Here is a 27,526-nt window from a genome sequence, read left to right as displayed (position 1 = left end):
CAACACCTTTTGAAAACAACTAAAAAATTTCCCACCTCATTGTACCTTGTCCACCTCCATTATGCTTAGATCATGCCACCTGAAAAATCTTGTTCTCTCACTTTTGCCTGTTCTTGTGATACTCGTGGCCATCTTCTGACCACTCTCACTTCCTGCTGTTGTGCCCTGCCTACCCAGGACTACCAATGTTTTTCTGGTGCAACTAATTCATACAGAATTTAAAGAATCTTGGTTGTCCTCTCTCTGCTGTTGTGGTGCTACTGATAACCTCACTTCCTTATGCATAAAAGTTCAATTTTTTCAAAAGCTGGATAGTTCCAAATACATGAGTAATAGACTCTCCAAATCCAGATAGATGAACCATAGTACTTCCAAATACAAATATCATCTGAATGCAAATACCTAATGGTACATTCCTTGTTTGCACCTCCTTTTTACATGGCATTATATTTATTCTTCTAGTCAATCAATTTCTGTTTTTTTGAGGATAAAATTGCCCATTAGTCTTCCAAAAAAGACATTTCATATAGCAACAAGGTATCTCCAAGGGTGGGAATAAACATACTGGCCCAGACTTTCAATCCCATGCATGCAAACTTTATGAAAGTCCATCTTACATGCATGCAATACCATGAGAATGTACATATCATGTTCTGTGCACACAAGTAGGAGGTGCGCAAAAGTGTACTGAGGTTTGAAAATGAGCCACTATTATTATTCTTTTTTAGGAGCACTGCAAGCATATATGACGCTGTACAAAACAGAGCAAGAAATCATCTTTGCTTCAGGACTTCAAAATCTTTTAACTCAAGGGAAGTTCAACTTTCACTTAAACCGTGCATTTATGATAAAATTTATCTTAAATGCATTACTAAGCTAAACTGTTCTTAAATGAAGTCAACATTCTAATCTGCTCTGCTTTAATAGCACCTAAATATACAGAGGAAAAAATTTCACTATGCCTGGGTGGAATTTCTGATTGAAGGACTCATGACTTTAAAATTATGCAACTGATTTTCTTGAAACTCAGCCTGATCTTTAGATTTCAGTGAGATCTACAAAGCAGACCAATCTTGAAGTTTATATCTTCAACTATTTTTAGAATTTTTATAGCTGCAAGAGTTTTGATCAGAAACTCATCTTTTCCCCATTCTCATATAAATAAAAACCAGCTACACTGATTTTACTTAGCCTGAAAAAAATGATTCTTTCAACTCAAACAAGGAATCTTTCAACTAACACTTCAGCCCAAAATGAATTTTTTTGAGGAAGCAACTGAAAAAGCCAGCTAAAATGGAAGTTGGAACTCAACACCAACTTAATTATAATGTTTGCTACTGGGGACTCCTAAAATTCTGAAAGCATTTGAAGGGTATACAGTATGTAAGTACGGTATGTCACATTTTATATCCTGTGAATACATTTGGACAAGTGTATGACAAATGTGGTTTTTCCACATGGGATTCAGCTGGTAAAGTCACTTGTTGAGCTGATGATGACTTTTCCCTGCTGAAAGCAGATATACTATATGCTGCTTTAAATTATTATCTGGGAGTTGTCATTATGCTGTGTGATGCACTCTAATGCAATGCAAGAACATGACACACTGAAATGATAAAATAATGGACACCAGCCAAAAATGTAAATTAATGGCTATTGCAGCACACGGAATTTCAGATGGCAGTTACAGCAGTTATTAAACTACTAAATGATATGTATACCATATATAAAACAACCAATATATAAATATGAAGGCTCTGCCCCCAAACCCTGAAAGCTCTGACAGATGAGGTAACCTCCCATCACCACCTTTCCCCTTCCTGTGGAGGAGAGTAGCTGGAGTGTATGGACTGAAGAAGCATTCTGGTCTTTGCCCTCACACCAAGAATCCCTGTAAGAGGCAGAAACGTCCCACTCCATGGTAGTGTTAGCATGGTAGAATAAGGACAGTATTACTGACCTGTTAAGGTGCAGTTTATTTCATATTTTTAAAATGTAGCTAATTATACTTGCACCTCTGACACTTAGCTTTCTGTCTATTTGTACTAGTCTTGTCTATTTAGATTGTAAGCTCTTTGGTGGCAGTGGGGTGAACCATTTTTTTTTTTTTTTTTGGTGTTCTTGTTTCCATAGCACCTAGCGTGACAGAGCCCTGAGCTTGATTGGGACCTACTAGTGTTACCATTATATAAAAAAAATAACTATGGGTAGCACCATAAATGCTAATGACAGATGGGCTCTCTCTCTGTCTCTCTGATTTTCAAGGGCAAAAGATCAGTAATTTTCATAACTCTCAAATTATTCATAGTCACCAGGCAAAGAGCAACTCTGACCCCTTCTGGTCTCTCTGATTGCACCCCTTTAGGTCTCAGGCTGCTAGCTGTCAAATGTCTCTTGGGGAAGATTCACACAATTCTCCCACTCTCAGACTGGACCCTGTGTTGCACTTCCTTGGTACTAACCATGGTTTACTTCAGCAGGTCTGACTTATGTCCAGACTCTGCAGTCCTGTTCCCTCCGGGACAATGGCAGCGATAGTCAGTGACCAAACATCCTCCTTAAAGCAAAGTATTATTTATTTAGAACCAAAGCATTTAAGAGAAAACATAAAAAACAAACAAACAGACGGACAGACAGACACTGAACTAATCTAGCTTTTCCATAAGGTTTACCATTCCCTGGATTTGGAAAGGCCCTACTAATTAGACTCCCTCTGTACTCTCTCTCTCTGTTAGCCTGTATCCCTGATCTAGACCGCTTCTGACAAGTGACCACCCATCTACTTCTAAGCAGGGCTCTTTTTTTTAACTCCTTAGTGTTCTTTTCATCTCTAGCCTCCTACCTTTGGCAAAGAAAGCAATTTAGTGACTGGAGACAGGATTCTTGAAGTTAATAGCTTGACCTATTGCCCTTCAAGTGTGTGTTGGGAAGTCCTTATCTAGATCTATTGTGTTGCTTTCCTTTTTGCTTTTTCCGCAGCCTCCTCTTAAGATAGATCAGTACAGTCATACAAGAAATGCTAATGACCAATATACCATAATTTCTCCTCATTGACCAGGTCACATAAAATGAAGACCTCTCAGGATTCATAGCCATTCCACATCCATCACAACTTTCTTGTCTCCGCTTCACCTCTGACTTGCAATAATCAAATAGCAAACATTGTGGAGTATCATGACCCATAGGTGAGTTCTTCGGATGGGGAACTGACATAAAGAGACAGTAAGTGACTTGCCCAAAGTCACACAGGAAGTCCCTGGCTGAGCCGGGAAGGTATCCTGAAGTCCAGGCTAGCACTGAATCCACTGGACCATCCTTCCTTTCACAACAGGAATAGATCAGAATACGTATTCTCATATTACAGCATCAGAACAACAGTAAACAAGAAATATGCTGAAAGCAAATTTCATTTTTCATTTCTGTGTTTGTGTATTGCTCAAGTAAGTTTCAAATTAGTATGTGTTTATAAATATATGTTCCAGCACACTAGATGGACTGAATCCTTTATACACCCAAGTATCACCGAGTTATAATCAGATCTGACCAGACTGTAATAAGGGACACTAGTCAGGTATTATTCGAGTGACTATTGATGGCCGGAAAGACTCCAAAGACCAGACTTCTCTTTCTTCTGCCAAAGAAGAAGCATTTGAGTACATACTGAGAAACACTGTGGTTTTAATTCCAATTCTGCTTAGCAAGCTGAAGACACACAGTATATTTGGACCACATGATAAATTGGAAAGCTTCTCTGAAAAAGATCAGAGCAAGAAGAATCTATATAGGGTTGAAGCGGGGATCATAAGCTATTCATTAATATTTATTTTATTGTGGTATCACTGAAAGGCCCAACTTGGAGATCAAGGCTCTATTATGCAAGCTATTTTACATACATGTAACAAAAACATGGTCGCAACCTTAAAGACCTTACATGAAGTAGTTGTTATAAATCATATTTTTAATCCAACAAATATGTATGCATCTTCAGAAAAAAAACCCTTAACATGAAATTTGCACAGAAAGGCTATATTGGTATTTTATTACTTATGGCTTTTCTTTTAATTGTTTATGACAAGTATTTTAATTGCTATTGAAATAGACATATGTTTCTACACTCTAAATGCTTTAAAAATCTCATCCTCATATCCTGGGTTTTAATCTGTGTAATGCTTTCTGAAAACTCAGAAAAAAACAATGCAGTGCAATCTTCGATTCAGCAAGAAGCTAGGCTGAAGTTCTGTGAAGGAAGTGGAAGATCGGGGATATGCAGTTTACCTAACATTCTGGTTACATTCACAGCTGCTCTGACCTTTGTCAATGGGGTGCAATTCTCACATTATAAATGGGCTTATCAGAATCTGATTTTTATTTTTTATCATTTTGATGGATAATATGTTTATGTTTATTTTTAAACTTGTTTATTTTTATCAATTTAAATGTACACAGTTGTGTGAAATTATGGGGGGATCAGACCATAATTACTTAATGACAGTGGATGTTGAGATTCAAAAAATTAAAGCTTTATAATCATTAAAATACAAATTGTCAACATCACGTGTCAATATATACAAAGTATATATCCCTACATGAAACTAAGTTCTCGAGCATTCTTCTTACTTGGCCTATCCACAAATTTCAGTTATTATTGATGGAAATATTTTTCATCAGTTTGTGTGTGTACAGTGAAATCAATGTTTATTGACATTTACTTTGTTAATTATAAATATTTAAGCTGGAAGAGCCAACAAATGTGACACTGAACAGATTGAGATTTTTCTCTCTGAAATATTGAATTTCTGGGGCCAATGAAAAAGGGGGATGAAAGCCTAAAATGATATGGAATTCATTTATTAAATGTGTATGGCTATTTTTAGTTTAAAAATAGTGAACACTAAACTTTGTCTGTGATGGAGAAACATAGCTTTAAACAATCTTGAAGATTACATCAGACAGTTGAAAAAAATAATAAACTGTACAACTTGAAGTGTCAGCATGTTATTTTTAGCTTGTGTATAGTTTCATAAACAGCTGTCATAATGAATCATATTGTTGTAGTTGATTTCCCCTTGTTAATGCAGCCCTCTCAGATTTTGCAGTTTCTGACAGGCTGTTACTTCAATGGATAGTTTGGTGTTGTGTTCTTTTTCCATGTTCTAACAATCAATCTTTTGACAGCAACAATTGCCCTTAAAGGTTTTTCCGTTATGATGAAGAACTCAGAGTACAACTGTCTGCTAGAAAGATCTCAACATTTGCAGATGCATATGTATATTAAATTAGGTTGACCCTTATGCCCCATTCATCCCCAAATCAATAATACACGTACAAGCATTGTCAGATTATGACAAATTATTTTTCTCTTACAGATCCAGTATAGATCTTATTATACGAGTTTGATTCTTTTAAATCTGGAAGACATCTAGCAAATTCTGTATAAAGGGCCTGATCCTGCAAGCCATTGACTTCTATAGGAATTCTATGCAGGGAGGGCTTGAAGGACCATGCCCAATATTTTGTGTTCCAATGCTCTGTCTTTTTGAATCTGTGATGCTGGCAAACCAGGCACCAGTCTGTTTCATGTGTGTGTTAGTATGGTTAAGATGGGTATTGAAGTGAATTTATAACAATGTGTTTAGTGTTTAGACTTTAAGAACATAAGAACAGCCATACTGGGTGAGACCAAAGGTCCATCTAGCTCAGTAGCCTGTCTTCCAACAGTGGCCAATGCCAGGTGCTTTAAAGGGAATGAACAGAACAGGTAATCATCAAGTGATCCATCCTGCGTTGTCCATTGCCAGCTTCTGGCAAACAGAGACTAGGGACACTTCAGAGCATGGTTTTGCATCTCTTCCCATGCTGGCTAATAACCATTGATGGATCTATCAATCTCCATGAATTTATCTGGTTCTTTTTTTAACCTTGTTATAGTCTTGGCCTTCACAACATCCTCAGGAAAAGAGTTCCACACATTGACTGTGAGTTGTGTGAAGTTGTTTGTTTTAAACCTGCTCCCTATTAATTTCATTTGGTGAACCATACTTCTCATGTTATGAGAAGGAGTAAATAACACTTCCACACCAGACATGATTTTATAGACCTCTGTCAAATCCCCCAGAGTCATCTTTTTTCCAGGCTGAAAAGTTCCAGTCTCTCCTCATAGGGAAGTTGTTCCACATCCCTAATCATTTTTTCCAATTCCAATATATCTTTTTTGAGATGGGACAACCACACATACATGCAGTATTCAAGATGTGGGTGTACCATGGATTTATATAGAGGCAGTATGATATTTTCTGTCTTATCTATCCCTTTCTTAATGATTCCCAACATTCTGTTTGCTTTTTTGACTGCCGCTGCACATTGAGTGGATATTTTCAGAGAACTATCCAGAATGACTCCAAGATCTCTTTCTTAAGTGGTAACAGCTAATTTAGACCCCATCATTTTATATGTCTAGTTGGGATTATGTTTTCCAATGTGAATTACTTTGCATTTATCAACACTGAATTTCATCTGCTATTTTGTTGCCCAGTCACCCAGTTTTGTGAGATCCTTTTGTAACTCTTTGCAGTCTGCTTTGGACTTAACTATCTTGAGTAGTGTTGTATCATCTGCAAATTTTGCCACCTCACTGTTTACCCCTTTTTCCAGATCATTTATGAATATGTTGAATAGTACTAGTGCCAATACAGATCCCGGGGGACACCATTATTTACCTCTCTACATTCTGAAAACTGACCATTTATTCCTACCCTTTGTTTTTTATCTTTTAATCTTTTAACTCATGAGAGAACCTTCCCTCTTATACCATGACAGCTTACTTTGCTTAAGAGGCTTTAATGAGAGACCTTGTCAAAGGCTTTGTCCACTGGATTGCCCTTGTTCACATGGTTGTTGACCTCCTCAAAGAATTATAGTATATTGGTGAGGCATGATTTCTCTTTACAAAACTATGTTGACTCTTCCCCAACAAATCATGTTCATCTATGTGTCTGACAATTCTGTTCTTTACTATAGTTTCAACCAGTTTGCACGGTACTGAATTTAGACTTACCAGCCTGTAATTGCCAGGAGCCTATTTTAAAAATTGATCACTTCTGGAGCCTATTTTAAAAATTGGCAACACATTAACTATCCTCCAGTCATCTGGTACAGAAGCTGATTTAAATTATAGGTTACATACTAGTTAGTACTTCTCCAATTCTTTATGAAATGCATGTAAGTTGCTGCATGTATTAATCTCACTTATGTTTATCCCATGCTATAAGGTAATATTTAAGTTTTTGCTTTATAACTGTAAAAATGTTTGCTCTGAAACTGTAAACCTGTGAGGAGGGATCATCTCTTGATCACCAAGAAAGCTATCAAAACTAAATTGCCCATTGTAGTACATCATAGTACAAAGACTTTGTTAATTGTCCCTTCACATCTAGGAAAAGGCTATGTGCAAAATGGCTTGTCCTATCAGCTTGAATCCTGGAAGAAGGAAATAAAAATAGCTGACAAGAAATTTTTTCATCTTTTTTCTGTTTGGACTCTCAGTCAGCTTGGGTTAGCCTAGCTGACACCTGTCACCTTTTAAAATCATGGACTGTAACTCATTTACGTATATGTTTGCCTGGTTAACCTTGTAATAACTCTCATTACTTTTTCCTAGTTACTTTTTTCTTTAGTTACTTTATTACAGAATTGGGTATAAGTGTTGGCTTTGGTGAGAGATCTAAGATACAAATTGACCTGGGGTAAATGTCTGGTCTCTTGGGACTGGGAGCAACCTAAATATTTTGTGATCTTTGGTGTATCACTCGTTCCAACTTGCGTGGGTGGCAGGATAGACTGGAATGTCCAAGGGGACTGTCTGTGACTCCATGGAGCTGTATTATGTGCTGCAAGAGCCCCTTCCATGAAGGATATGGGTAATCCACAGAGCAATCATAATCAAGGGTATCTAATACTAGAGAGCCATTGGAGTTGTGCTGCCAAGTAGCAGGAGGGAGGATACAGAGCAACCAAGTAGGCACAGGCATCAGCACAGTGTTTGTTCTCCTGCAGATCCTGGTGAATCTGATGATGGCCCAAGCTCCTTCAACAGAGAGACAAAAGCCATGTCCCCAACAAAGTGATATGTGTATCACATTTCAGGGTGCTATCCACACCAATAAGGGGTTGTGCCACGACCTGTCTTGCAAACCTGGGTGCCTCTCAATGCTTTGCTACTGTAGCTCTCAACCTGAGCCCCTCACAGACAGTATACAGAGCACACCCTGAGTGTCTGTGTATAGCCACAGCCTGCCAGCAACACTCCAGTCACACTCTGGCTTTCATCACCTTTGGTTACTAATTGCTGGGTGACCCCAACACACTCACAGTCCCAATTTCCTCCAAAAGTATGTTCTTCACTGTCCAGTCCTCTCCTGGACAGTTCAGATATTATAGGGCCATATCCAACAGTTTGCAGTTTAACTGGAGTTGCCCAAACAGTTCAGTTTAAACACAACACTGGATTAGTTTTGATTGAAGAATAAAACACATTTTAGTTAACTATCAATAGACAGATTTTATGTGAATACAAGTATAAGGCATCAAGTCAGAAATGGTTACAAAAGAAAATAAAGATAAAACACTTTCTAGTAACCTAAACCTTAACAAACTAGGCTGGGTTCAAGGTAAATTACTTTCCACATGTTGCCAGCAACAAGTCTGACCAAATTTTCAGGCCAGAACTCCTCCCAAAGTCAAAAGGCTGGTTCTTTTGTCTGCTTAGATGAAAGAGAGCATGTGAGAGGGAGAAAAAGAAAGAGAGAATACCTGAGATGTTTTTGCCCCTCATTTTTATAGTCCAGTCACCTTTTGAAATACATTTTCCTGAGGGTTTTACCCTTGGGTAAAGTTCTTTCCTTTTGTGAGGACGGAGACAAGGAGTCTCGTGGTGAAAGAGGTTCCATGTGGTTGTTGGTTAAGTGCAGCTTGATCTGTTCCTGCCCCTTTCCATTGCCAAAGAACAGCCACTTGATGGGTAATTGCCAAACAATTTTGATGACACCTGGCTAGAGGCGACAGCTTGTCCATTGTCCGTTTTCCAATTTCCATTGTCTGATTTCAGATGATGTTCATAACTTTATATATAATGTTGCTACACACATTTCACTATGGTATTATTGATCAGTGAGATATTAGTTTTCAAATGATTTCTCACAAGGCATATTTTGTGCAGAGATTATTACAATAGTGTGGGATGTGAATACAGGGCAGCACTCAACCCCTTCCCATGATTGTTTGCACAGGAGAGAACAATCCAGCCCCCTATTATTTCTTTGCTTATTCAGCCGCATTTTTTAAATATACCACATATTCGTTACGTTATGACATACAAGTGACTTGGGAGATTTTGATTTAGCATCCTTGGAACCCTCCTAAAACAATTTTGTAGCTTGGGGATATTTTCAGAATTGATATTTTTCCTACACAACTTAATCTCTAGAGATGCGCATGATAAATCATTAATATTATGGAGGATAAACTATTTAACTGGCAAAGGTCCTTATATTGTCAAAATAATCTAATCTTCAGATTAGAGTTCACTTTTAAGGTTGCCTCAATTGCAATTACAGACATCTCACAAACTTCTGAGTGCCTGGACTGCAGTGGACATGCCATGACTGAAAGATACATGCTTCAGTAATAAAAGAAAATAAAGTTCTCAAACAAGGGAAAGAGATGACAACTTATTGGATGCAAGACACGTCCCTTAAATTTCTCATACTGTATTATTGTCATAATGTTGTAAACTGAATAGTGACTTGAGAGGAGTATGTTCCTGAAACAAACAAATAAAGACTAGTAATGATAACAAGTTTGCATCTTTGGTCATTATAGGGACAGCCCTGGTGGTCATACTAGGATCTGGGGTGTGGTTCAGAGTCCATGAAAGAGATGGGATCAAGTGGTGATAGCGGAACATGGTTCAGGGGCCTAAATAGGGATGGGATCTTCCAGTGATAGCAAGATGTGGGAGTGTGGTTCAGGAGCCCATATATGGATGAGAGTCCCCAGTGAGAGTGGGATCACAGGCTGTTGTCCAGGGGCCCATATAGGGCTGGGAGCCCCTGGTCGTAGTGGGATCTGGGGGTATGGTTCAGAGTCCAGTCTAGGGATATGAGCCACAAGTTATAGCGGGATTGGGGCAGTGTGGTTCAGAGGCCCATATAGGGATGGGAAACCCCAGTGATACCAGGATCTGGAAACATGGTTCAGGGGCCAGTTAGGGTGACCAGATGTCCCTATTTTATAGGGACAGTTCTGATTTTTGGATCTTTTTCTTATATAGGTTCCTATTACCTCCCATCCCCTGTCCCGATTTTTCCCATTTGCTGTCTGGTCACCCTAGGGCCAGTCGAGGGATGAGAGGCCCCATTTATAGTGGGATCTGGGAGTGTGGTTTAGGTGACTGTATAGGGATGAGAACCACAAATGCCAGCAGGGTCGGGGGGAGGGCTCAGGGGCTCTTTAGAGGTGTGAGGTCCCTGTAAGAAGAGGCGCAGGGGGTCGGGGTCGGGTCCAGGACAGATGGGGAGCGGGGGCTCACAGGGTAGCTAAACGCTCTGTCACCCTCAGCCGACCTTGCAGCGGCCCCCATCCCGGCAGCTCTCACTCTGCATGCTGGGAGCTGTAGTCCTCTTTCTCTACGCTGCTCACGTCCAGGGCTCGGCAACGCGCAGCAACAAGACCGCCCGCAAGAAGCATGCGCATAGTGGAAGGACGGAGCTTGCTTCTTCCGCACCCTTGAAAAGGAACCCTCCCTCTTTGACTATTTCCTAGAGCGTCGGGCAAATGAAATGCTTTGATTCAAGGACTGGCTCCGCCCTCTTTTCCCCGCGCCTCCCGGTTTCTCAGAGGAACGTTCGGATTGGTGTATTATAGTACCCACGTGACCAATAGTAGCCAATTACTGATGTACACTCTCCTGTCCGTCCCGAGTCTCCCTCCCCCTCTGACAAGATGGCGGCTCACAGGGGGTGGCGGTTGGTGTGGCAAGGCTGTCGGTTGCTGCACACCGAGCCCTCCGCGGCCCCTCAGCCTCCGGCTCCGCTCTACCCGCCCGTGGTCGCCTCCCACACGGCCAAGAGCAAGTCGGCCAAGCGCCGCCGGCTGGAGTATTTCTACCAGCAGGTGCACGAGGCGCCCTCCATCGCGGAGAAGCTGCGGATCTACGGCCGGCTGCAGCGGCTCAAGTACGTGGTTTACCCGCAGACCTTCTCCCTGAACGCGGACCGCTGGTACCAGAGCTTCACCAAGACCGTCTTCGTGCCGGGGCTGCCCCCCGCGGGAGCGGAGCCGGCGGGAGCCGGGCTCCCGGATCTGAGCGAGCTGCGTTCCCTGGCCTGCGACGCGCTCCTGCAGGAGCATTTCTACCAGCGCAAGCGAGAGCGACCCGTCCTCTACCGAGAGCAGCAGCACGTCCCGGCCCCCTTCCTCACCCAGCTGGTCTCCTCCCTCACCGCCGCGCTGGGCAGCCGCAACCCGCTGCTCACAACCTCCTGCTTAGGTGGGGCGGGAGGTCGCGTGAAGGGGGGTTACTGGTGATTAGAGAGGGGGTGGGGGTGCTGGGGGGGAAGTTAGGCCATGGAGTAGAAGAAGAGATTACGCGGCAGTATGTGAAATGCACCTGGGTTATTGTGGGTAATGGTTACATCACTGACTGATTTTTAATGTTGTTTTTTGGGCTGAGGGCTGATGTCCTTTTGCATGTTTTCACCAAGAATACGCGGGTGTAATGGGCTGACTAAAAACAAAACGTGTTTCATTTCAGATTTAAAACCACAGGTTAACTTCTATTGGGAGCGCGGTGAGACTGTTGTTTGTCGAGGCTATCGAACTGGTAGAATTGATCCAGTGAGATTTCAGATAGATGACATACCACATATCCAGATCCGTGTGCCAAAACAGCTTCCAGAGGTACGAATGTTTTTAATACTTCTAAAAGTGAATATCAACTGGTACTGTATTACAGTAGCATTTAGTATGTAGCATGTATAAAAGTAGCTTCACTGTGCTAGGCAGGATACAGACACCTAGTAAGAGAGTCTCTGTTCTGAACAGTTCACAACATAAATATATTCTGTCTAAAAATCATTGCTTGTTTTTGTTTGATTTTAAATCCAACCAGTCATTTCTCAGGGAAAAACTTTTGTAGAAAAACTTAATTTCCTCTATAAAGGTTCGATTGTATTTATAACAATCTTATTTATTCCATGATTTTAGTTATTATTAAAACTGAGCATCTGGGCAACAAAATGGCAGATAAAATTCAATGTTGATAAATGCAAAGTAATGCACATTGGAAAACATAATCCTAACTATATGTACAATACAATGGGGTCTAAATTAACCGTTAACACTCAAGAAAAAGGTTGTGGATGTTTTTCTGAAAACATCTGCTCTGTTAGCTTTTTTGACTGCCACGGCACACAATGTTGAGAACTATTAGGAAAGGTATAGATAATACGACCGAAAATATCCACAACACCACGTATAAATCCATGGTATGTCCACACCTTGAATACTGTGTGCAGTTCTGGTTGCACCATCTCAAAAAAGATAATTTAGAGTTGGAAAAAGTACAGAGAAGGGCAACAAAAATGATAAGAGAATATGGAACATATGAGGAGAAATTCAAGACTGGGACTATCCAGCTTAGAAAATAAACAATTAAGGGACATATGATAGAGGTCTATAAAACCATGAATGATGTGGAAAAAAATGAATAAGGAAGTGTTATTACCCCTTCAGATAACACAAAGACCCAGGAGTCACCCAATTAAATTAATAGACGGTACGCTTAATAGAAATATAAGGAAGTACTTCTTCACACAATGCACAGTCAACCTATGGAATTCATTGCCAGGGAATGTTATAAAGGCCAAAAGTATAACTGGGTTCAAAAAATAATTAGATAAGTTCATGGAGGGTAGGTCCATCAATGGCTATTAGCCCAGATGGTGAGGGATGCAACCCCATGCTCTGGGTGCCCCATAACTTCTGGGACTGGATTTCCGGGGGATGGTAAACTGCCCCATTCTGTTCTTTCCCTCTGAGGCAACTGGCACTGGCTATTATCAGACCAATGGTCTGACCCAGTATGGTCATTCTTATGTTCTTGTTTGAGTTACACAGTATACTATGTGCTGTCCAAAGGTAGGTAGATACTGATGAAATGGTATCGTGTTAGTCCCTATCAGCAAAAACAAAGAGGAGTCCTTGTGGCATCTTGGAGACTAACAAATTTATTTGGGCATAAGCTTTCGTGGGCTATAACCCACTTCATCAGATGCATGGAGTTATAGCCCACAAAAACTTATGCCTAAATAAATTTGTTAGTCTCCAAGGTGTCACAAGGACTCGTCGTTGTTTTTATTTTCATACATATTACAAATAAAGTGGAAAATCAGAAGTCAGTACCTTTTGTTCTCTAAATGCACAGATGAGATGGGAGCCATTTTTAAATGGGAAAGAAGGGTGAGAGGGAGAGGAGGTTTTGAGCAATAAAAAGGTAAAAAAAAAAAAATGCTTATAAGGAATAATGCGTGTGTACATTTGAGCTCTCTTCCCCTTCATAATCGGGCCCATCTGCACTTGGCTAGTGAAATTGTCTTGACTCCAGAAGATTGTCAAATAGCTCCTGGGTCACTGCAAGGTTTACATTTCCCTCCAGTCTTCTCTCCCTTTGTGCACTGAATGGATCTTTGCATCAGGCCCCGGCAAAGTGTTCAGTCACGTGTGGCATGCTGGTGGAGTCCATGCCAAGTATGACATGCTATAAGCATCAGGTATATGGGAGGCCCCAGATTTGCTGTTGCCCTCCCTTACATTCTGATATGCCTTCTGAAATTTCTTCACTTTCATGTGGTACTGCTGCTCATCCCTGTCGGGCCCCGATTTCAGCACCCCACTTGCCCTTGTAATCTGTACACAGATGTCTGTGTGTGTCTACACTTCAATTAAAAACCCATGGCTGGCCCGTGCTAGCTGACTAAGGCTAAGGGCCTGTTTAATTGTGGTGTTGACTTTAAGGATAAGGGTCAGGCTGTAGCCTGGGACCCTCCAGCCCAAGCCTGAACATCTACACTGCAATTAAACTGCCCCTTAGCATGAGCCTGGGTCAGCTAAGTCACAGGTTTTTAAGTCACAGGACATTATAGACATACCCTAAATTTCTTCAGCTGTTCCTTAGCTGGGCTTGCACAGTCTCTTCTCCCCAGAGGCTGTGGCGATCCATGACACTTTTCCTACTCCAGACAGGAGTACATCTAGTATCTCTGTGTATGCTTGGAGCCAGCATGGTTGGATGCTCACAACAGTGGGACAGTAGGTGTTCTCACCATAATGGGCAATCAGGAAAAGGCTGGGGGTTTTAAAGGGTGGGGACAGACTTCTGGTGTCAGTGACCCCAGGCAGTGGAGTTCAAAATTGCAATTGGAGAAGTCACTGGTGCGAGCGCAAGGGCAAATTGTGAGACAGCTGCCAGTTGACTGTTAAGGTCATCATAGGTAATGTCTACACTTGCACTGCGTTTACAGATGTAGGTTGACTGTGGCTCTGCTTCGTTCCGGGAAAGTGGCATTGCATCACTGTAATGGGGCATTTATATGTGCAGAAGATAGTTTTGCACTTGTCAACACATACATTTAAGTCAAAAAAAGTCAGCCTAACTTTGTAGCGTTGAACAAGCCATAGGTAAGGGCTTGTTCTTAATGTCATGAAGTGTAGGTGTCCGTTCACTATGAATTCTTAGAATGTTTTTAGTCAGTTTTTTGGTACTATTTACATCCTCTTTACATTCTGCATGTGTACAGCATGCATAGAAGCTTGTACTGGTAGAGTCTAGCCACTGGCTTTTGTAGCTCCTTCTTTTGTCAGCAGGTTCCGCCTTTGCTAGTCTAGGTGGGACTACAATTTTTCCTTTTTTTTTTTTTTAAATCCCCAAGACATGAGAGAAACCAGTCAATCTGGATTGTGTTTTGAATGAGGGGGAGACTGAGTCATTGGAAATGAATGAGAGAATGAATATGTAGATAAAGTGAGCAGAGTTGAAAGGGAGGGAGAGGTTGCATCTAAAGTTTAAACTTGAATTCTGTAATTCCAAGCATAAACATAATATAGACGAATCACTGGTGTTGGCATATAGCTTACCAAATTTTTGAAAGCTGAGCTGCCTCTTCAAGAAAATGAAACCGATTGCACACCCCTAACCTTTCCATGATAGCAGGGCAACATGGGGGAAACGTGCACATCTTTCTTTTGTGCCCCTGCCAGCTAGTCCTGTGTGCTTCTTCAGGGTGCCGTGCTTTGCACTTTGACCATTTTAAAGTTTCTGTTAATTTGGTTGTGCACTTTGCCAAGGTTGAGACTGCTAGATAGGATTAAACTGAGTGACGCTAAATGTGAAAATCAGAGTTTTTAGTGTCAGGTGATAAACTTGATGCCCTTACAGGTAGGCAGTGTAGCTTTGTACATTCTTTAAAATGCTTTTTCTTTGACTGTTGGTTTTAACAAGTTTTCCTCTAAAGGCTTTCTTCTTCTAAATCGTGAGGTAGGGTAATTGAAAATAACAGGTAGACAGAGTGAAATCTAGTTAAATACAGAATAAACTTCCAATCGTTAAATAACAGCACATACAGTACTGTAGATGTGTGTGATTAATTATCTTTATACTGGGGGTTCATCTATTTTCAGAGAAGTTTTAGGGAACTTTTAAAAAAAAATAGCACTTTGCTTAACCTCTATTCTACTTTTGTGAGGCATTCAGCAATGCTGTATACAAAACACATTGTGTTGGGTAAGACTTTCTTAGAATTTACTACTAGGGAAAGATTCTCCTGTTCATCCTCCCCGCCTTCACCCCAAAAATATATGGGTGGGGGAAATCAATATATGTGTGTGTGTGAGGAAATCAGTGTATACTGGGGTTACCACCCTTTGGAGGAAGCCTCACTAGCAATCATATGGTCACTACTAAATTCAGTGGCATGACTGAAAGTTTTAGTTCTGTATATTTTATTTAGATTTTCTATAACTTGCCAAAGAAAACATACACCAAGATTTTCAAAAATGACTATTGACTTTTTTGCTTGGGTGCTCAACTTTTGAGTCCTCTTTCAGCGGATGCATGTTTGGCATTCTTAAAATTGGGCTACTCAAGGCATCTTGAGTTGGGCACCCAAAATGATTGGCTAGTTGCTTTTGAAAAAACAGAATTGCAAAATACTATAACCATGTTGTATTGAATGGGAGGATAAAGGTCCAACACAAAATGCTGTTAATTAAGCTTTGGTGGTGTTTTTGTGTTTTGTGTCCTCCCCCTCTCTCCCCCCTCCCCTGGGCAAAAAGTGGGAAATGCCATCTTCTATCAGTGGGAAGTGGTGCTAACCAACAATTGTCCAGGCTCTGGCACTTGTCCTTCCTGTTCTACACAACATATTTCTCTTTTGCTGCAGGAGATTCACGGTCTCTTCGACAAACATACTATCTTGTTGGTTTCTCTCTCGGAACAGGATCAAAGTTTTATTCAAGACCGTAAAATGGATGTTGAACTTGATGAGAATTCCTTAGGTGTTCAGATGGCTGTTCAAACGAATCTTTCTTAAGAATCAAAATATTGTTATCAATGTAGTATGTTTTTGATCTCAGTATTATTACATTCTATGACTTGCTGAACTGATTTTCTTTCTTTCTCTCTCTCGTTCCTTCAAGTTTGTACCATTAGATTATTCAGACTCTGGAGAAGTTCCTGTTATTAATCACAAACCAGACAAACTTCCATTGTTCAAAAGACAGTATGATAACAAGATATTTATAGGTAAGATTTTCCTAGCGATAGGAATATAGTTACGGTATAGAAGTACTAAAGAATAGTACACTTTTGAAAATGGCTTATTGCAGAAGCCAATTTCAAAATCTGTCTAATGGCATTTATAACTGTGGTGCTATACTTTGGTGAACATTAATTAGTAAAATAAGACTGGGTGTAGTCAGTAAAACACTTAAAATTGTGATAAAGTGACACTCATTTGACACTTCATATTTCAGAAGGAGTCATTTAAGTCTTGATCTGAAAATATTTGATTCAATATGCAGAATGTTTTCTGAATGGGTCATTGGGCCTTATAAGGATTTTGTTCTTTCCTTTTCTTTTGGTTACAAGGGGGGCTCAGATAGCTTTACTCATAAAGAGGCTGTTGCTTCTCTATAATAAACCAGATACCTGCACGGTCAGGGCCAAGCTCACCATTATTCTCCTACAGCCCAGAAAAATATGCTTCTTACCACTTTTGCTACAGAAGATCAGTTACCTGTCAGCTTTAAAAGGAGCCTTCTGGTCTTTCTAAACAACATCGAGTCAATGAAGGGGAAAGAGGCAAAACCCCTTTAATTTCAGTGGGCGCAAGATTGGACCAGAACTAGCAAATTATTAACTTTAATTTCAGTGTCTTTTCTCCAATTATAGCCAGCAAGTGAGTTGATAAGGAGACTTAGTCTTTTGAACTAGAGGAAACCAAAAAAAGTCAAAATTTCAAATCAAGCTAACTTTTTTAAAATAATTTGTTACTTTGATGGGCAGAAGTCAGAATAATAGAGATGACAGAAATATTGTTTTTTCCTTAACCTCTAATGCTGCCTATAACGTTTGATTTTTAAAGTGGTTTTTAACTTTTCTCCTTTTTATGAACTCAGGATCAAAAGTGGCAGATCCATGCAGCTATGGTCATACGCAATTTCATTTGATTCCTGATAAACTGAAAAGGGAGCGATTATTAAAAGCAGACCTTGCTGATCAAATTGAAGTAACTTATCGAGCTAATGGTATTGCAAGTCTCTTTGCTTGGACTGCAGCACAAGCTATGTATCAAGGTGAGGCAAAACTTCTAGCTTGATTGCTAGCCATTTATAGATGTAAGACAAACTTCTTTCTGCCTTTCCTTTTATCTTCCATTTGTGTTTTGTGGTTTTCTTTCTGTGTAGAACGGGTCTTGATTTCATTAAACTTAAATGAGCCAATTAAACTATGTATATGAGAGATATCATACAAATTCTTTAAAACGACCCTTAAATCTGTGTAAAGTGCTTGAAGAGTAGGAGAAAAGAATCACACCAAAGTTTTCGGGGCTCTTCTTGGGGGAGGGGCATGTCAAACTGAGATTAATCAAGTGTAATTCACAAACAAAGCGATCATTCTGTCAGTCCTCATCAAAGGAAACCTACACAGCCCTTTCAAAAGATGAGCATGGAAGCTTAAATTCATTACTCGGCTAGACACTCAAAATCATGGACTGGACAGAGTCGCACTGGATTTATGGCTTATTATAACTATCTGTAACCCCCTTTTTCTGTGCTATGACTGCAGAGGTGTTAATGGGCCACTCTGCCTTGAATGGTCCCTTACAATATGTGATAACTACTTATGCTAAACAATCTGTTCCACTATTTTGCTGTGATGCTGGGAGTACCTTTCTAAGGGTACGTCTTCACTTACCGGAGGGTCCGGCAGCAGGCAATCGATGTTCTGGGATCGATCCCGGAAGTGCTCGCTGTCGACGCCGGTACTCCAGCTCGCCGAGAGGAGTACGCGGCATCGATGGGGGAGCCTTCCTGCCGCGTCTGGACCCGCGGTAAGTTCGGACTAAGCTACTTCGAATTCAGCTACGTTATTAACGTAGCTGAATTTGCGTACCTTAGTCCGAAGTGGGGGCTTAGTGGGGACCAGGCCCTAGACCTGAAGAAGAGCTCTGTGTACCTTGGAAGCTTGTCTCTCTCACCAACAGAAGTTCATTCAATAAAAGATATCTCACCTGCTTTGTCTTTCTAAACATTTCCATTGGTATTTTTTCATTACTTTAACTGGGTTTAAAAAAAAAATCCTAGAAAAAGGGAGCAGTAAAGAAAAAATGAAATGCAATGTTGGATCTCAGTCCTCTGACTTCTTTAATTTCTGTTTAATCCTGTCTTGATCGAGAGAGTTAAAAGGAGTAATATACATCAAACCAAATATTTACAAATCAGTAGTTGGCAATATAAAATGTCTAAAGTATTAAATCTTATGTTTTGAGATAATGTTCTAGGAGTAATTAAAATGGCAGTAGCAAATAACCAACTTGCTTAATCGTGTCAACCAGCTCATGGATTTAAAGTAAGTGGCTCCTCTGACTTGAACAAAAGGCTTTTAAAGGCCTTGGTCTTAAACGGGCAAGGTGGTGCCCTGGGCCTGGGTGATACTCTGTCACCTTCCTTCCCCGTATAGAATATCAGGGTTGGAAGGAACCTCAGGAGGTCATCTAGTCCAACCCCCTGCTCAAGGCAGGACCAATCCCCAGAAAGATTTTTGCCCCAGATCCCTAAATGGCCCCCTCAAGGATTGAACTCACAACCCTGGGTTTAGCAGGCCAATGCTCAAACTGCTGAGCTAGCCCTCCTCCCTATGCAAAGCCCCGATAGAGAGAGCATCTGTTGTTTTCTCATTTTCATTGCCGCCAGGCCAAGTTGTCCTGTTATGGAATCTAATAAAGTTGTGACCACTTATAAGAAAAATCCAGATGTTTCTATCTCATTCTATCCCCTTGCTAATCGGTCATGCTTCTAACAGAACTAAAGAAAATCATTGTTTAATGCATATTAGGTTAGAACTGAAGAGTAAATAGGGTGTGATCAGTCTGACTTTTAAAAGTGCTTGAAATTACAAAGCTGCCTCAACCAGATCAGGGGTTCTCAAACTGTGGGTCAGGACACCTAAGTGGGTTGCGACCCCATTTTAATGGGGTTACCAGGGCTGACTTAGACTTGCTGGGGCTGAAGCCCAAGCCTGACGCCCTGGGTGGCAGGGATCCAGGTTACAGGCCCCCTGCATGGGTCTGAAGCCTTTGGGCTTTGAATTTAGCCCCCTGGCCAGGGGCAAGGTGGTGCTTGGGATTTAGCCCCCCCCCCAACCACCTGGGGTGGCGGGGCTCAGGTGGGCTTAGGCTTCAATCCCCCCTCTTGGGGTCATGTAGTAATTTTTGTTGTCAGAAGGGGGTCATGGTGCAATGAAGTTTGAGAACCCCTGACCTAGACAAACTCACTTTGGCACACCTGAAGTTTCAAATGCTTAATTTTCGTATTCCGTTGGGTACCTGTATATATCTTTTAAAGCTAAAACTAGCTGAGTTTTTCCATAATTTAATCAAGCTGCTTTTGCAGTTTACCCTTTGGCACCAATCTATCCTGTATTAGTGAACAACTCCAATCTTGCTATCTGAATCAGCAAAAATTATGAAATGTATAGAATATTAAATGGCACTTATTAATGTTTACAATTATTTTTGGTATTTTTTAGGTTAAAATATGTAGTCTATACATTAGTTTTTTGGCTGTGGTATATGATAGTAAGCAGCTGAAATCAGTATTCAAAAAATGGGGTGTTATAGTGGAATTTTGGCAGTTAAATTCTACTCTCTGTTTGGTGCATATAAATCAAATTTCTCTCATACAAATCTTCATGGAAGATGAAATTTGATTATAAGCCAGTTTACCATGCAATAGGGTGAACTGTTTTTGAAAGCAGCCTCATGAGCTTGTATTGTACATTATAATGAAACACAAAAGATGAACAGTTGCTATGGGGATCAAGCTAATGGTTTTATCCTGGACTAGTAAACATTACAGGCACATGAAATCTAATGTTCTTACTCTAGCACTTGGCCTTTCAGATATGCCCTGTGCTAAATTCTAACAGTGTATATGTAAAGAAATAATGCCCAATATACTTGCATAATATCAGAGACTAGAGATTTTTTTAATCCAAGACAGATTACAAAAAGTAGACCTACATATTGATCATTAGTATTGCACTACTCGTATCTGATCAAAATAATAGTAAATAAAAAACCTAATTGTTGAGAAGTAGAGACACAGTGTATATTTGAGCAAACTCTCATATTCACGATCTGTACAATTCTAATTCCATAAAGGATTTATAAATATTAAAGGAGACCTCAGCTGGAAAGAAGAGAAGGTTCAAGAGAACTTAATTTACTTAGCTATAAATGCCATTAGCTAATAGCTAGCTTCTGGTAGTGGAAGCAATTTCTGAAGTAATGACACTATGTTTAGGTCACATTGATGTAAATCCCCTAATTAATACATCTGTATAAAACAATAAGATGGTTTTGCGTCAAATTGTACATGTGAAATAGCATATGCAAACTTCTCTTTTTTTGTGGTGTACCTATAACACTGAAATTGATGGTCTCATCTTTACAAGTCAATTAGAATCTTAGTGACACTGATGTATAAGACGGTAACATTTGTTTTCATTCTCTGACTCTACTGGGTTATTTTATAATTTTAGTAGTGAGCATTGCTTAAGGAAGCGTATGTATTCAATGTTTGTGCTGTAAGTACAGTTCTCTACATATGCTATTGTGCATGCACAACAACATGATATAGTATAAAAGGAGAACCATTTTGTTTGGTCCAATAAAAGATTTAGCTTGTCTCTCTAACCATTTTATTCAGCATTCAACAGTAATGGTGTATTAAACTTGAATGAACAGCACATATTCATCACAACAATTCAAGAATAAGTGCATTCCCTTATGGATAAAGTCACTTCACTGTAAGAGGATTTATGGAAAATTCAGTTATTCTCTAAATAAAAGGTGCTGCGCTGCCAAAGGTCAGATTCCTCCCTCCCCACCCCACAAAAAAAAGTGTCTGCAGGGCACACCAAATGTGTGGTGCTGTACATTGTATCTAATTTTAAACATGCCATTTTGTGCAAGATGGGTAACCTTTGCTGGCAGGCTCGGTTCCATGAGAATCCATGTGCATTGAACAAGTTAGTTTTGTGTTCAGATTTGTGAGTATATACATTAGCATAATTTTGAAAGTGGTCCTTGAGGTATGTGACCTAAAACTTTTCTTGGGGGTGGGTGAGGTGAGGATGTCGTTAGATTATTATGTAAAATGTTATGACAGTTTTAGATAGTTCAATCTTGCTCCTTGAGGATAAGCAGTTTAGGTTTGTAACTGTCTGTATTTCAAGTCCCTGTGCCAATATGAATATTACTTATGTCTTGTGTAACTAGGGTGTAATTTCATTTACAGGATTCTGGTGTGAGGCAGATGTGACCCGTCCCTTTGTATCGCAGGCTGTGATCACAGATGGAAAATACTTTGCTTTCTTTTGTTATCAGCTGAATACCTTAGCACTAACTGTACAAGCTGATCAAAATAACCCTCGGAAGAATATCTGTTGGGGAACAGAAAGTAAGCCCTTATATGAAGCTGTGGAAGGCAATAACGTAAAAGGTTTTAATGATGAAATTCTGCTTCAGTTAGTTCAGTTTCTGCTAAACAGACCAGAGCAATTGTAAATTAGGCTACCAAAGGGCTCTGTTTAAATGCTTTGGCTTCATCGGAAGTCAAATGAAATATGATGTGGAATGGTTCTTCATGCTTATTCAAGGATTGCTGTGTGTGTGTGTGCGCACACACACATATACATCTGACTAAATATTACTGTAAACAATAAAATGTATTGTGATCTTTTGAGGGGCTTATTCCCACACAATCACCAAAATATGTGGTGTTGTACATCGAAAATAAACATATAGAATAACTTAATGCCTTTTGTATACTTGTATTTGAAGTAAGGTACCTTGATTTTTAAATAGATCCAAAAAAAATGACCTGGATTCTGTATTTCAATAAACTGAGAGTTCCTCATGCAAACTTGATGGGCAATAGAACAGTGTTGTCCATGTAGACTGTAAACTCCTTGGAAGAGGGAGTCTCAACACAATTGAAGTACTTATACAACTTGATAGTGGTTTTTGCACAAGTTTTCTGATGACATGCTGTAACTTCATCTTGTAAAATCTTTTCTAATGCTGAAGCATTGTTTTAGCTATGACTTCAGGGGAGGGGTTAGAAGTCAGTAAGCGGGTAGGTTTCTTTTCAAGTAATTGATTTGTCCTCTGGAATAATTTACACAAGACTACATGAACTCTGGTTAACTTTTTACTGTTAAGTACTTCCTTTTTACAGAGTTGAGTCCACAGGTTTCATAGTTTCTCAGGCCAGAAGGGACCATTGTGATCTGACCTCCGGTATAAGACAAGCCATAGAACTTCCACAAATTAATTCCTAGAGTAGGGATCGGCAACCTTTGGCACGTGGCCCGTCAGGGAAAGCTGCTGGCAGGCCGGGACAGTTTGTTTACCTGCAGCATCCGCAGGTTCAGCCAATCGGAGCTCCCACTGGCAGCAGTTCACCCTTCCAGGCCAATGGGTGCTGCGGGAAGCGGCATGGGCCGAGACATTCCAAAGGTTGCCGATCCCTGTCTTTTAGAAAAACATCTAATCTTGATTTTACAATTGTCAGTGATGGAGAATCCACCACAGCCCTTGTCATTGTCTGTCTGTCTTTTTCCTTTACGCCACTTTTACTGGTGAGGGTTGTGGCAGCAGTAGGAAGGACCAGACCTCCCTTTCCTCCGCAATAGGTTCCAGCTCCTTTTGGGGGATTCCCCAGCGTTCCCAGGCCATCTGGAAGATTTTATCCCTCCAGTGTGTCCTGGGTCAGCCTCAGGATCTCTTCCCAGTGGGATGTACCCAGTAGAATTCCAAAGGAAACCTCCCAGGGGGCATCCTTATCAGGTGCCAGAACCACCTCAGCTGGCTCCTCTCAATCCAGAGCAGTAGTGGCTCTACTCCCAGGCTCTCCTAAATAGCTGAGCTCCTCTTTCGTGGTCTTTACAACTGGCATTTCATAAGGAATTAAGAAAAACTGACAAACAGTAGGTGGCACTGTTTACCATTCTGTTTCAGAAGAAGAAATGAAATTGTCTTTGCCTTAGATTTTTTCACTGATTAGCAAAACTGAGACAAATCATAAATATGCACAGTAGTCTCCAGCACATTAGATCACTTACTGAAACAAAATAACTTACCTGTAGAATGGCATTAATCTTTCCATTTGTACTTGTCTGGTCCATAGTATTTAAGAGTGAAATACACTGACGATGGAGGAAATCTCTAGTATTGTTGAAGGTGGGAATATATAACTGCTAAATGTTTAAATCTAGAACATCAGAAACTGCAAGATTCCTGTTCTTTAGCTCCAATCAGCAAAAACATTTGATTCTGCTGCTTTAAATCTCATGGGACCAACTTTCGTTGACATCTTATTCTGCAGGGTTTGGTGTCTGACAGAACTTTTAAAAAAGGCAATTCAAGGGAGTCAGGGGATGAAACTTACAAAGTTGGTTGTTTTAGCTTTCTGTTAATTTTAACCTGTGCTTCTGGGCAGGGAACATGAGGGAGGCTAAGGAAGAATTTAAAATTAAATCCTATTTTTTGGGTAATAGGGAAAGTATTTGTCTTTCTCCTTATAATCCCAAATGCTGAACTATTTTGCTTTATTAAAAAAAAGTTTAACAACGCAAGTCTGGGAAATGTCATGGTGTCTACATTCTGAGACTGAAAATGGGGATCTGTCCTGGAAACCTTTATGCAGCCTTCTCTAAATTCCTTCCCCCATTTACCTTTTGAACTTTGTTTTATTGGCATAGATCTTATCCTGCCTCATTACTCTTTCCCTCCCTACTGGTCTATGTTGGCTTTTACTTGCCTTATTAAGGGCTAAATTCTGTCTTTTGGGGGCACAACAAGGGTGAAAAGGAGATATTGCTCACTGTCTCTTCTGCAAAAGGACTTTTGCTTACATTTCTGCTTATTTTGTGTTTATTTCATATTCAATTAACCTCTGATCATTAGAGCCTGGCCGATTCCTACTGTCAAGGAACAGGAAATTACCTGAGCAGTTTAAACATATGGCATTACCAAACAGCCTGTTCCCTTTGGAGAAGGGGAATGTGGCCTTTTAGTTAAATGAATGTCTCAAGATCTGCATAGTGGGGGGGGGGTGTGAGGGAGGGGTGGCGCCCTGTGTGGAGGGATATAGCAGCATAGAGAGACTAAGGTTCCCTACACCCTAACAGTACAACTCCTCCTTAAGCCCTGCTGGCATGTATTTTGCTGCTGTCCTCTTAGCCAACCCACCAATTCCTTGGGCTATTGGGAGGGGGAATAGCCAAAAACTGAGTTAATACTCAATATGCAATCTGAGGGAAAATTCTACTGGCAGTTCTGCAGGTCTGGAAGGGGATGTTGCACTATGGATGACCAGCCCCAGCCTTTTTTCCCCCCCCTCCATTTTGCTTCCCATCTGCCAAAATCCCTGCAGAAGCCCTTGTAGTTAATGCAGCAGAGCTTCTACAGGATCAGAAATGGAGCTGGTGCCCATTAAGCCTTTTTTCCCTCTGTGTCCCAACACTCAGCTCGCTTTATGTATTAATGCAGGGGAATACAGTAGAACCTCAGTTACAGACTGACCAGTTAACCACACACTTCCGTTGGAAGCGGAAGAACACATTCAGGCAGCAGAGACACCCCCCCACCCAAGAAAAAATAAAAAATCAAATACAGTAGAGTACTGTTAAACATAAACTACTAACAGAAAGGGAAAGCAGCATTTTTCTTCTGCATAGTAAAGTTTCAAAGCTCTAGTAAGTCAATGTTCAGTTGTAAACTTTTGAAAGAACGATAATGTTTTGTTGAGAGTTGTGAATAACCTCCGTTCCTGAGGTACTCATAACTCTGAGGTTCTAATGTAGCATGATGTTATATGTACAGTGCCTCCCATTGCATAGGTTCTGCAGCATACCATATATCAAATAAATACACCATTATTAGAACAGGACAGCTCAAGTGAGTCAGAGCAATCTGCAGATTTGCAGGATTGGGCCCCTAATCTATTTCTAGTCCCACCTTCTTTGTGATCAGTTAAGGGACAGTTATTCAAACAGTATTTGCTACTTATGTTCATTTTCAAGTAATGCCACAGTTGGCATTACGTGTTCTTGAGACTTTAAAAAAAAGAAACCCTCAAAAAAAATTTTTTTTTTATTTTTTTTAAAAGCTTGGAAGTCCAAGTTGAGACATTCAGAAGAACAGAAAGTTCTCTGTTTTCCGTCAGGCCTTACACAATAAAACATATGCTATTTTGCTTTTCTGTTCCTGTGCCAAGGAAATGGAAAAATATAGTCAGCAAAAATGCACCTGTATAAGGCAGATAAGTCAGCTAGTTACAAAAAGTGAACATAAGCAAAAATTGCTTAGCCCATCCTTCTGTTTCTCCAAAAAGTCATTTGAATGTGCAATACTTTCTTTACCCTAATGGAAAATGCATTGAGTAACCTTTAAAAGTTGTTTTGCTCTACTGAGGGCATCTGTACAAAAGAGGCCCTCAGTAACAAACATCCATATCTTTGTTAGTGGTTATACCCACACGCATCATGTGGTGATAATAGCCATGTAGTAAATTGCATCTAGCTTATATCTTTCAGTTCCTCACCTTCACTTTGACCACCAGTCCAGCTTCCAGGGCTCATTTTCAAATTCCAGCCTCTGAACATATTCAAACAGCTGCCACTTGTTTAAACAAACAACCCAACTCCCTATTCCCCCTCTCAGAACCATCCACCCCCATCTGAGAACCAACCCCTGCCCCACCTACTTTTTCCAAGTGTAGAACTTTCCCTCAAAAATTTACACTGGCCTGAGATTCAAGACAGGCATACTTAAACCTGCATCAGTGACAGATTTAATGTCTGATTCAGTTTTATGTACTGACTTCCAACATTCCTAGGCAGGGCTGGTCCTAGACCAAATGGTGCCCCAGGCAAGGAGTGTCTTTGGCACCTCCTGCCCCTCCATTTGTTATAATTTTGAATACCTTATTTATTATTGCATTTATAGCCCATTTCATGACTTTGATGTATGATTTATCCTTGTTTTATAAGATTATAAATTTGTAAGCTAGGATCTGTAAATCTGTATTTATTCATGCCATATATAAGCAAATAAAAAAAGTTTCCTCTAAGCTTATAGAAACTTTTTAATTTTAGGAATAACTGAAATGTGCTAACATCAAGAAATTGAACTGCACGAACATTGAATGGACCAGTGTTAAATAGTGTTACAGTAGGTGACAGCCTTAGAATGTTAATCCTAGTCCTTTAGTTCCAAAGGTGGCTTTTCTCTCCTTTGCCCTTGCAAACTGAAGCACAGTGTCCGAGAAGTCCAAAGACTGGCCAATGGCATTTTCAAGCGATAAAATAACAACTGATGTCACTCTCTAGTTGGCCATTGTCGATCCAAGATATGTTTTAATGAGCCTGAGCTTTGAAAAACTGCACTCACCACTCGCAACTGTGACCGGCAGCGTGAGCAGTTTCCTCGAAGCTATACACACATTAGGAAAAGTGTCTTTCAGCTCAGCATCATGAATGAATTGGCAAACTTGGAGTAGAGAATGTTTCCTGTGTTGCAAAATGTGATGGATGTTGTCCAATTTGACATAGAGGTTTTTATCATTGACATCCAAACATTCTCCATGTGTCAATGTCCGGTGAAGGTCTGTACAATTGTTCCAG

The 27,526-nt window shown here is 40.3% G+C and overlaps 1 protein-coding gene across 1 annotated transcript; it reads left to right on the top strand.

Moving 5' to 3' along the window:
• Nucleotides 1–10,977: 10,977 nt before the first annotated feature.
• Nucleotides 10,978–22,653, top strand: MRPS30 (mitochondrial ribosomal protein S30). Its single transcript, XM_054032644.1, has 5 exons — nucleotides 10,978–11,545; nucleotides 11,810–11,955; nucleotides 16,750–16,855; nucleotides 17,731–17,907; nucleotides 22,135–22,653. The coding sequence occupies exons 1-5, from the start codon at nucleotides 10,999–11,001 to the stop codon at nucleotides 22,401–22,403; spliced, it is 1,245 nt and encodes a 414-aa protein (XP_053888619.1). The 5' UTR covers nucleotides 10,978–10,998; the 3' UTR covers nucleotides 22,404–22,653.
• The last annotated feature ends 4,873 nt before the right edge of the window (nucleotides 22,654–27,526 follow it).

This window comes from Malaclemys terrapin, chromosome 6 (assembly GCF_027887155.1).
Source record: "Malaclemys terrapin pileata isolate rMalTer1 chromosome 6, rMalTer1.hap1, whole genome shotgun sequence".
Taxonomy (NCBI): Eukaryota; Metazoa; Chordata; order Testudines; family Emydidae; genus Malaclemys; species Malaclemys terrapin.
The sequence above is the reverse complement of the archived record's forward strand: the minus strand, read 5'-3'. Positions and strand labels throughout refer to the sequence as shown.

Coding starts and splice junctions, on each gene's coding strand:
- MRPS30 (XM_054032644.1), top strand. CDS start 10,999: ATGGCGGCTCACAGGGGGTGGCGGTTGGTGTGGCAAGGCTGTCGGTTG. Junction 11,956..16,749: donor TGCCAAAACAGCTTCCAGAG/GTACGAATGTTT, acceptor CGTTCCTTCAAG/TTTGTACCATTAGATTATTC. Junction 16,856..17,730: donor TGATAACAAGATATTTATAG/GTAAGATTTTCC, acceptor TTATGAACTCAG/GATCAAAAGTGGCAGATCCA.